The 12,674-nt window shown below is 35.0% G+C and overlaps 2 protein-coding genes across 4 annotated transcripts in view; one reads left to right on the forward strand and one right to left on the reverse strand.

The window, feature by feature from the left end:
* Positions 1–12,674, reverse strand: part of LOC127854904 (uncharacterized) — a 200,061-nt gene that overhangs the window by 17,451 nt on the left and 169,936 nt on the right. The gene's annotated exons all lie outside the window — the stretch shown is intronic.
* LOC127854772 (tyrosinase-like protein) lies at positions 7,984–12,595 on the forward strand. The gene is made up of 4 exons (XM_052389825.1): positions 7,984–8,276; positions 8,759–8,920; positions 9,387–9,490; positions 9,774–12,595. Exons 1-4 carry the CDS (start codon positions 8,172–8,174, stop codon positions 11,446–11,448), a joined length of 2,046 nt encoding a protein of 681 aa, XP_052245785.1. The 5' UTR covers positions 7,984–8,171; the 3' UTR covers positions 11,449–12,595.

A 12,674-nucleotide genomic window follows, 5' to 3' on the forward strand; every position in this document is an offset into this window, starting at 1 on the left:
AGAAATGATTAGACGAAGAGTGTTCAGATGGATGAAAGCAAATTAAAAAAGACAGACAGACAGACAGACAGACAGACAGTTTATTCAGACTTATACACAAGTACATCGTCTTCATACTTAAGTTTACATATTATTTTCTGTCACGTAACTAGGTATAACAAATAAACATTACATAACATAAATATACATTTAGGAATACAAATACAAATCAACTATCAAAGCGGTAATGAAACTTATGGAACAGTATTATTCAGAATCGTATTTCTTATAACAAGCGCTTCTTTTATATATTTACATACATTGTAAATTACTGATTTGTCACATGAAAGTAATAACTTGTGGAATTTATATACAGATGGGTTTTCATAATAAATACGGCTTATAAATTTTTTCCTTAAATCAGAATAACAGCGGCATATACAAATAAAATGGTACTCATCTTCTAAATCCAAGTCATTGCAACATAAACAATAACGTTCATTACGTGGTATGTTATTTTGAGCGTATCTGCCAGTTTGAATTCTCAAAGGATGTGCAGAGACTCTTAGTCTTACAAAAAATAATCGCAGACGTCTAGGAAGTAAGTCTAAATATGTTTCATATTCCAAACAGCTTTTAAACACTTTATACATATCTAGTACAGTACTATTATTCATTTTACCGTACCACTCTTGTTTAAAATTGTCAACAAGTCTACATTTAAACTCGCTAATAAAACTATTAACTTGAACAACGTTTGGATTTTCAAATACATAACCAAATCCAAAATTATTTAACATGCTCTTGACATTTGAGACCCAGTTCGTATAACCTTTATTACAATCGTTCAAGGCTTGTTTGTACACATTTTGCATTATGATATTTTCATTTCTCAAAATTTTAAACCAATATTTAATAATTTTAACAAATCTGTTTATATACAATGGATGTCTACCTAATTCTCCATAAACAGCAACATTACATGTATTTATTTTCACCTGCAGCAAGCGTTTGCAAAATTTTAAATGTATACGTTCTATATCATCTGACTTCGTGAAACCCCACACTTCTGAGGCATAATTTAATATAGAACCCACAAAAGAGTCAAATAACTGGCAAAATATTTTCGGTTTTATGTCAAATTCATTGCATTTAAACAATAATGTATTCAATGCTTTAAGGGCTTTACCAACCAAATGTTCTTGGTTTACTTTAAAACTTCCAGTATAATTCAACACCGTGCCTAAATAGTTAAAGTTATCAACAACTTCGATATAATTACCATTGTATGACCATTTTTCATTTTCTTTTAATCCCCCTCTTTTCCGAAAAACCATTATTTTAGTTTTTGCAGTGTTAACATTTAGCCCCCAAGCATTGCAGTATACATACAATTTATCTAAATGTGATTGGACCTCAGCAGGTGACTTGCCTAAAATAGCCATGTCATCGGCAAAAAGTAATAAAATCAACACAATATCATCTATACTCAAACCAGAGTTAATGCTATCTTGTAAGTAAAGTTCAAGATCTTCGACAAATAAAGAAAACAAGATCGGCGACATTACCTCCCCTTGCCTCAGTCCAACCGCATAGCTAAAATAATCTGAATAAGATGAACATGATTTAACACGTGACTTAACATTCGCATACATATCCTTCACTATTCTAAGCAATTTACCTTGTATACCAGACTTAAACATTTTCAACCATAATGCATTGCGGTAAATACTATCAAAACATTTTAACATATCGACGTAAATAACATACAAACGTTTATTTTCATTCAAATAATTTTGAACAATTGACATCAGAATAAAAATAGCATCAACAGTTGAATAACCTTTTCTAAATCCGAACTGCGCATCCGAAATAATAGTGTTTTCATTGCAAAAAGTTTCAATGCGTTTATTTAAAATCGTGGTAAATAATTTTGAGAAACAGCTAACTAAGGTAATCCCTCTATAGTTATTTACATCATTAACTGAACCTTTTTTATGCAAAGGGATTATAACCCCTTCTGTCCATTTATCTGGGAAAAAGCCCGATACAAAAATACCGTTAAACACATCGCATAAATGGGCAGATAAAATATCACTACATTCAAGAAAATATTCATTCAACATACAATCACTACCCGATGATTTATTACGTTTTAAATGTTTAATCGCATTACGAACTTCCTCAACAGATATAGGCAAGTCAAGTTCAGGAAATGAAGAATTTTCTAAGTTAAAATCATTATTTAAGCAGAAATCCTCTGCTTCAATATTACAAACATCTGATATATTACTACTTAGGTTTTCAAAAAACTTTGTAAATTCTTTTAAAGATATTTTATTTTTAATAACTCTATTTTTAGATTTGAAAAAACGCCAAAAGTCCCTTGGTTTGTGTTTTCTTAAATTTTCAATCTCAATCATTTTTTGCCTATAACAACATGCTTTCTTCTTTCGAATTAAGTCCTTATAAATCCTCTTACAGGTACATAAAAGTTCTCTATTTATATCAGTTTTACTTGAGTTAAAAATACGTAGAGCGTCGTGGTACACATTTCGTGCAGTATCGCACTCGTTATCAAACCAGTCTGCATTCTTAATACAGCTATTTACATTAAAACTAGGGTTAGTGTTATAAACGTATGTTTTACTAAATAACGGGTCCGCAACACTGCGAATGGTTTCAGTAAATCTATTCAAAACATCATTGATTGCCGTTCTACTTGAATAATCTATTGGAATAAAAAGTTTGTTTACAACTATTACCAACTCTACCATTAGCAATACGTAAACACGTAGATTTACATAAATCAAGTGCATTGGTCTAGAACATTTATTAAATTCATAACAAGGCTAGTTATTTTTCTAAACATATATACATGTTAATGTTTATAAGTTAATGAGTGTTGTGTCAATAAAATGGATATATTTGTCTCCGTATTAGTTTTAGTACATTATCTTTTATGTATTCTGAAAGAAGTTCGAGTTGTATTTTACAACTTTTCTTTTCTTCGTCTTCGTGGTTGACAGTCCCTTTAATTGATTGAACAAGATAAACATTTGTGATATCTAATCACTCAATGTTATTACGGTACTTTGTTATGAGTTGTCTTTGTTGAATCGTTAATTGATGTAAAGAAATTACAGGACAAATGAAATTTTGAACCGGACAACTTAATTAAACGACCAACTGACAGCTGACAGATTCATGTTACTTGTACTTTTTCAGTGTATATGGTTCGTTAAAGGTAACATTTTTTTTATAGTTGTGTACAGAAACAGTCTAATCGTATTATAGTCTATAGTATTTATATGCCAAATCGGTGTGGTGTGGACATTGGTTGTTTCGACAAAACAAAATGTGTAGATGTGAACCTATTCTTTTTTTTTTCTGCGGCAAAAGAAAAAAACTGACTTCTTTATTGCATATTCGTTCGGACAAATATTTCACTGTTTTTTATGTTGTATATTTTTTCTCGGAAATCTTAAATTTCGTGTTATTTTGCGTTCGGAATTTAAATAAATAAATAAATAAATAAATACAGAAATAATATATATGTATGGCGTCGTCATCTCCATAAACACCACCAGTCTTGAAACGCATATACGTTGTGATGTATCAGAATTTAAAAGAACTCGCGTATGATGGATAATGACATCTGAAATCAAACCTGAAATACAAATCATTACAGTTACAAACAAAAGCCATTGATTGATTAACGTGTCAATTTAGTACCAGCTGAACATGCATGTTATGGTTTATTTAATTAGTTAAGTTCACTTGTTTTGTTTTGAAAACTGCTCTCTAAGCTGTGTTCGATGGGTAATTGAGAGAACACACAGAAACATGCTATTATAACAATGCTCTTTCTTTGTTTGAAACATGCTTTTGTAATCATACTGATTTGCGTATAAATTGTATCTAATTGTATCTAACGACGATAATTTATTTCTTATGTTAACACGCATGTTAAACATTTAAATTAATGTATTAGCAGAACCGGTCATGATTTTTTTATCTTAACAATGTACTTTCTTTCTGTAATCGTTGCCCCCACCCGCTCCAAAGAAAACGAAAAGCATCGGAAAAAACTTCTACAAGTTCTTTGAGTTCTTGTTATTTTCTTAAGTTATGTACATGTTTGTTCACACACCAATGAATTTGTTTACATGTTTTAAAAATAACCAAACCGCTACCAACCTTAATTGTATATGTACCGAAGGAAATTTGTCCGCTATCAGATTTAATTAGGGTTCTTATGTTAAACATTTGTACGACATTGTAATAGTACCAGATGGAGACACGAGAAAAGAAGGTCAAGGATATGTTTATTCCGTGAATTGCTGAATTATGCCATACGAAACAAGAATATATGGTGTCATCATCAGTCATTTATATCCGCGTATTTTTATTGCTTTTATAAAGCGCTGTTCAGGAAAAAAGACTTAAATATATCAATATGATTGTGTGTTGGGATTTGGCGTGTTTAGCAGCATTTCAGTCATATAACGATAGTCAGTTTATTTTTTATGTATTTGTTACAAGCTTGACATCTAATCGGTGCACCTGCTAGTAGTGCACATTCTTAACTCTTTCAGTGCTGGAACCGAATTTTGAAGGCCTTTGCAACCAGTTTGGATCCAGATGAGACGTCACAGAACGTGGCGTCTCATCAGGATCCAAACTGTTTGCTATTCTGATAGTATTCTTCGTCCTTGCATCAGAGGCAGGGATAATATCCGTTGAAATATGGGCACAACCACATCATAGGCAGGTATTATATCCGTAGAAATATGGGCACAACCACATCCTCCCACTAGTAATGCGGCGGTTTTGTTTTCTACCTAATATTTTCCTGTTTTACAGTCTCACGCTATACAAACTTAATTTTCCGAAACCAGATAGTCAATATGAGCAAATATATTGTTGTGGTGAGTATACTATTTACAGTTTCGGGTTGCTGTGAAATGGATGTCATCTATTTCACAGATTATATGCAACCCTCAGGGTATTGCCGTTCCAGATATGCTATAATAAAATGCCAGTTATATGTGATAACGTTGTGATTTTCTATTGATATTCCTATCGACTTTAAATTTTATCGTAGTATGGTAAGTAATATTGTATGCATTGTATGTATACGTATCAGAGGTTCAAGTGTGCATTTTCAACGCTTAAAAGAGGTCATGTCAATGAGAAGATAATCACCGCATAGACGACACCCTTCGCGTCTACGCGGCGTCACGCGTCACAAACGATTATAAACGCAATGAACTAACTTAGATAATTGCTATACGGCAGAAAAAAAGTAAAAAAAAGGATATTCAAGTAGTTAATTATGTTATTATTTATGTTTACATTTTCAATTGCCATGTTCCAAAGTAAGGCCGAATCTTTTTAACAAGATTGTTCTTGTTAATTATAGGCACACAACATAACGTACATTTCAAAACTCCCTTGGCGCATCACTCTATCCATCTTAGTATTATATTTACTTCAAATACCAAATCAGTCATATGCAGCAAGATAACACGTGTTTCTGTTCATCTCCTTAGTAATAACAACGTTTACATATGTTTGGCTATTTTAATGGTTCATTGTCAATTTCAAGTGCGTAGCTTAAGTTCCGGCTACAAGTCTAACATATTAATTGTTTACTTATCAATTACTGGTATATTAGGATAACCTACTTTCGGACATGTTATTACACTTATTATTATTATGACACAATCAATCCGGTGTGAAGCCCTGAAAATACTTCATATAGTGAAAATTATTTTGTGTGAACCAAAATTGTACTTTGCATGCATTTAAATAATGCTGTTGGAACAACAACTTTCAATATTGTTGCACACACGAATACTTATTCTTGTGTATGAATAATCAATAACGATAAATGCTTATAGCACGACCCCAAGATAGTTTGTAATCTTTATTCTCTATTTCATCTTCAAAACATATTCAGACATGGCTATGCCTTTGGACTATGGGAGGACAAGGGTTGTACCATCATAGTGTACGTATTTATAAACCAGTCCTTTCGCCAAACCCCAGACCGTTTAAGATCGTCGTCTGGAACACATATTTTTAAATTCCACTTCTGCCATGGGGTTATTGCAAGTAAGTCTTATTATATTACAATTTATTTAAGAGAAGCACATCTTATCATAAAAGGTCAACGTAAACAGTAATTTGAACATGTAATGAACATGTTCACACAAACACATTAAATCCAAATGTCTTCTTCGGAAACAAATGCGCCATGTCAATACGTTGACAAAAATTTAAAAGGTTAGAAAACCCCCAGCAATAGTCAAATAAAATAGCGTTTGAAAACCATATTTATAAATACAAGGATTGGAAGAACGGAATTATAAGTAAATATTTTTCAATTGTACAATAGAAACAAGAACAAATGTGACATTTAGGACCACGGGATATTTCACAACGTTTTTAATATCCGCTAGTTGGTTGGATAAAAAAACTGTGCATGTCTGTAGACATATACTGCTTGAATCTTGATCAAATTTAACAATAAGATAATGGTTTCTTTATGTATATTTATGAGTTGATGGTAATACGGTGAAAGAAAAAACGCCAATGCACACATGTACATACATTAAAATTCTGATGACGAAACAACAGCGTCGTTGTCAGTTTTATTTGCATAATATTTGTATTTTGATTGTAATTGTTCAAATGGTGCGATGTTCTTTTTGTAATTTTTCTATAACACAACGTTAAATATTTAAACCTCTGTATACAAATGAACATAGCGAAAAATAATAGGTTTAATGTTTTGATGATCTAAAAAGCTATGTTTGTATGGATGTTTATTGTATAACTTGTGATAAAACTGCAATTTACATCAAACTCTACATGTTGACAGGAATCGTGATAGACTGAACCTATCCCTGCGTAAGTTTTTAGGTATAGACTTGAATAGAATAGGCTACATTATCGTAGTGAAACACATACGTCAGACACACACTCTCATAATAATTGCATAGTTATGCATAAAACGTTTACGATTTCTGAGATACAAGTTATTTAAGAATGCCGTGCAAAATAGGTAATTATGTTTCAATTGATTGTTATATAGACTAACATTGTGTTAAACACATTGCTTGTTGCATTTAAATTGTTGCCCGCAGCATTTCTTATGTCAGAATGTATAGACCCTGTCAGTGTGACATGTTACAAGTGGTTGTTCACGCACTGTTAATGAGTTGTTCGATTCGTAAATGTCAAAATGCACGTATTGTTAGTTGATTGTACTGATTTGTCAGAGAACTACTTCCGTATTGTTGTAATTAGGACGCATATTCACGAGAACATCATCAAAATTATGTATGTGGAAATATATCGGGAATCGATGATATTTAATTAATAAGGTTATAAATTTAAACAATAATTATGATTGCGTACCGTCTATACATTATTTTTTTATATGGCGTATGCAATAAATAAGTTGTAAAGACTTCGAAATATTATGCATATTTTTCTTTATTTGTTTGGATATATACACTTAACGTCATATGTAATATTTTATTTAAAAAAAACGTTCTTGCATGTTAACCTATGAATTTCATACATGCGTATGTATAGTTTAAAAGTACAATCTGCATTTAAAAGAAAAACGGAAGTGATTGTGCTTGTCATGAAAATATAAGACGTCAATAAGCTCACACTCCAAATATTTTCAATGGATTACAAGTATATATACACAATCCATCAGTTTATTAAGCAAGTAATTTACCATATTTGCTTGCACATGATTTGACGTATACGTATTAGAGGTCTAACTCGTGCGGAATCATGTTCTATCCCCGAATCAGCGGTTTACAAATGCACGTCCCAGCAATATTGCGTTTTTGCAAGACAAGAAAAAGGACATACATTTGCTTTAAACGTATATCTCATATGAATTCGTGTACTTTCAGACAATCGCTTTGCTGTTGTGTGTATCGGCGATTACATATGCTGACCCGCTCGGAAATTTCGTGCCTCAAGAGCTCATCGACTGTGTTAACAGACTAACGCCTTTAGCAAACTCCACTGGTCAAACGGCCTCAGTATCCGCTGTTGACACCAAACAACGGGAAAATGCTGGACTACAGGGTAGAGTAGATATTGCGATTGACTACGCTGGCACCGAAGTGCCCAGACTGGAGACGCTAGAGGATGTGCACATGTTTTGTATCCAGCAGTTCATGTGGAAACCTGACAGGGTGCGCTGGGAGGACTACAACATCACAAAGACGGACATGGCATTCCTAAATGGCCTTCTTGAATCCGTACGCGTAACGTTTCTGAAAGTCTTTGAGGTTTTAATTATGGTTTACACACGTAAACTTTTGGGTATTAATCGTTAACTGGTTAAATTTTATACTTTAATTTATGAATTATCATATCCATCATTACGAGTCCTTTTTGTGAATTGAATATGATTGCCAGATACTTCTATTTTATGATTGATTTGTATGAATTACAGCCGATGTAATTCTGTGGTGGCAACATGTATTATCAGGTTGAAGTATTGTTTTCATTTGCTTAAGCAATTAACCCCCCCCCCTCCCCGAAAACAAAATATTGCCAATATTTAATACAACCTAGTGATTTTATTATATGTATAAATAACTCGAAGCAGGGGCCAGAAATGTGCAATATCGAAGTTATCATTGCATGTCTCCTCATTAATATATCGGTCACTTTAGTATATGCTGGTCAAATTTGTTTTAAAATATTGATTTGACATTGTCCATTATCGTTGAATAAGATGATGAAACCAACAAGGACTAAGCACTCAAGAAGCAAGCGACAGGTCGGTGGTCCAGGTGGTATATTCCCACCGACAGGATTCCGAATCAGACGGGAATATAGACGGATATCCGACCGGAGAAGGAATGCATTTCACGAAGCAGTGCGCATGTTGAAAATGGTAAAGTTATAAATGGATGAAACATTTCAGTAATTTACCACTCTTCATTAAACTGATTGATAAGCAAACCAGATACCATTTATCCCCGCAATTTTGTCCGCAAAAAGGCAAAGAGTTTGCAAGCCGTGGATTGGGCGTTGTATTCAAGAAAACTAAATGGTCAAAGCTTTAAGCGACTGGTTAATTGGTTCATCGTTTTTAACTTTGCTAATGGTGGTAGCCAATTTAATTCTGTTTATGGAGGCATATCGCAAACGAAGTTTGTTCAAAAAGTGAAATTTACTTAGTCAGACTTTGGCTTTCGTTACAATTTGTTCAAATTTATGTTACGAACCAGAGTATTGATCATTCCAACGATTCATCAAGTATTTATGGTGATGTATTTTAAGAAAAACAGTCCTCTCCTGATTTGTCGCATGCTCGATTTTATTCACGTGTGCACTTGCGTATTTACATCATATTTCAGAATGGACAGTATGACACGTTCGCCAATCTGCATCGAGGAATTGTTACCGATTCTGCACACGGTGGTGCCAACTTTCTTGGATGGCATAGAGTCTATCTAGCCCTGTACGGATCATTATAATTTAATATACTTTATGCATTTTCTGAAATGAAACGGTTTTTATTATGTTATCTTTCTGTAAATAATATTGTTCGCCGTTCTTCATCGAGGAATTGTTTGCACTTCTGCACACATGGGTCCCAACTTTCTTGGATGGCACAGAGTCTATCTAGGCCTGTACGAATCATTAATATTCAATATAGGTTATGAATTTTTTTAAATGAAACTTTTTAATGTTACGTTTCTTTAATATTGATGGCTTTGCACATTTAAAGTGTTTTGTTACAGTTTCGAGGAAGCAATACGAAGAATTGACAGACGAATTTCATTGCCGTACTGGGACTCCACGCTTGACTTCGAAATGGTCAATCCGGCAAACTCAATCGTATTTTCACCTGCCTTCCTTGGAAACGGTGACGGAGTGGTTACCACGGGACCATTCGCCAACTGGGCAGCACCGAATGGTCCCCTGACCAGAAATATAGGTGGCGAAAGTTCGCTGTTCACCAAAGCAATTATCCGAAGGATCATGACGCGTTGTCGGACTCGCGAAATCATGCCACCAACTGCGCTACCTCCATTTGACCTTGAAGGATTCCACGGTGGTCCTCACCTTTGGGTTGGTGGACAGATGAGAGATGCTGAAACAGCCGCTCACGATCCCGTATTTTTTCTCCACCACGCATTTGTAGACTTCATTTGGGAAATGTTCCGCATCCACCAGGCCCGTGACTGTCGAGTAAACCCAAACGTTGACTATCCCCAAGACACACCTGTTCTACATGCCGCAATGAGACCAATGGATGGACTTCCAGGATACGTGAACTTTGATGGTTATCGAAGCTACTGGACGCAAATGTGGTTTCGATACGAACGTTCTCCGTCGTGTCCGGTTTGCCGCTCTCCATATTTAAGATGCAACCCGGCCCGCGGAGTGTGCGTTTCTGTTGAACGTATGCTTGCTCCCGATGAAGGAGCTCCAGGTGCTATGGGTGCAATGGGTTTCTCTGCTTTTGGAAGGGCATCATCCCCAAGCGCAGCTCGAGCAAGAGCTCAGGTCGCAATGCTTCCCGTCGGTAGAATATTCCGCGGGCCTCCCTCTGAGCCAAGGACGCAGGCGGCACAGGCAAGCATGGCCGGCGTGGCAGCTTTAAGACGCAAGAGAAGGGCCTTACCACAGAAAGATATGGTGTCTGTTCCATTTGTTGGTGAAAATTCAAATCAGCAAACTATCTCACAACCACTTGGAATTGGAGAAAAGTTCATTGGCCCAGAATCTGATGGCCGAACATCAGACGTTTTGGGCAAGAACATTGCTAGCGTTGTATTTGCAAGGCAAAACGTCGAAAACGCCACTCAAGATGTTTACTCAGGAAATGCATTTCCAGTTGCGGAACCGATGCCATTGCTCACCGTGCCTGGTTCGGACTCACTTGATTCATATATGGAATACCCTAGCTTGTACACTATCAACTCATCGGCCTCTGACGGTCTCTTTGTTCCTGTTCAGGTGACATACAGCGTTGTTGGAATCGACATGTCTGCCCAGACTCCCAGCACGAAATGTCTTCCATCAGATGCAGTATCGGCTCATATTAAAGTGTCCGCACAAGGCCTTAATTATCTGGGAGAATACACTGACTACGCAGTAGTAGACACCAGAGATTCTCTTCCTTCCGCTCATGTCATCATCGCCATGCGGGCTCCAGAGATTGGGCCGTCAATTTCAATGATAACAGCAAGTCATGGATGCGGGCAAATGTGCAAACCAATGTGCATCGCAACCGAAACTGACACATTGCAGTACAAACCATGCTCAGGAATACTGTGGATCTACCCTAAAGACGCAACTGCATACGCTCGATCATACGACAAGGCTGCGGAAATCATTGCAAAAGGCGGGACTAAATTCCCGATCTTGTTCCAATGTCACATGGAAAGTCAGCCCAAGCAGGGACTCTAATCCACCTCAATGGTGTGCCTTGTCGATTCTGAGTTCAGCATTAACAATAAAAAATACATCATTTACTCTCTAGTTTTCAACCTGATGTACAATAATAACAATACCATATATAAATTTGAATGGTATTGCTTCCTAAGCGGTTATGAAAAGACGTTGTCTGAGCAAATTCCTCTGGTCCTGGAAACGCATGATTTTTAGAATGGCGGTATAAAACAATAATGTCATGACCCCATGTTGACATTTTTATTAAATAGGTCACGAGAACATGTTTGATTTTATGACCATGTTTTACATTTTAAACTCTATGTCAAGTGTTATTTCTTATTGCATTCAAAACTAAACATCTTATTATCAACATCTACTATGCTTAATTTACCGTTTGTATGGTTCATATCCGTGTAAAATCCATTTTTGTTGGTCACTACAATCACATGTTTGTATAGACGCCATATTTAAAGGAAGTGACTTTTGACCTTTTGTTGAATTATGGGTAGTGTACATTGACGACCTCTGTCAAACTTTGTCAGCAGACAGTTAAATCTCGTATTTTCGTACTAGATTTATACATCATGCGAAGGTTTGATTTTTATCAAATAATTACAGTCATGTGTATTTATATGTTCTAAACCTTATTATAATACTTAAAGAAACATTTCCAGTCATTTTAATAAAGTTTTTACTGTTTAAACTTAAGGCGGTAACTCTGTTTATTTTGAGGTGATCGGTTACGCTCGGAAGACGCGCGGATGGTGCGCGGTTGAGTTATTGCTCGGATTAATGTTATGACCGCGCAAGGCTCGGACCTGCTCGGAGCCCTAGTATATAAACCCTGGTAATTTCACAGTCAGCGACTCTGATTTTTTGGAATTAAAGGCACATTCTTATTACTTAATTTTTCTCTAATAAATATTATTTTTAGGCATTTTCATTAAAAGTAAGTTAGAAACATTATTCATATTTTTGCATATAATAGAGTTTTTGCATAAGATTTAAGACTAAGGTATAGGGATATTTAATCCTACAGTTTTAAGATTGATTGAGCATTGTAAATGTGAGTTTGAGAATTGTATTATTTATGATAAATTGTTGAATGCATTGATGTACTATTGATGCAAGTTAGTTAAGAATAAAAATTTGTTGAATTTTATTTGGTTGTTTATTATAATTATAATTTGAGAGTCATTAAATGACTCAGGCTATTATCTTCAGTTTATTTTAACAGAGTC

This window comes from Dreissena polymorpha, chromosome 13, assembly GCF_020536995.1.
Source record: "Dreissena polymorpha isolate Duluth1 chromosome 13, UMN_Dpol_1.0, whole genome shotgun sequence".
NCBI lineage: Eukaryota > Metazoa > Mollusca > Bivalvia > Myida > Dreissenidae > Dreissena > Dreissena polymorpha.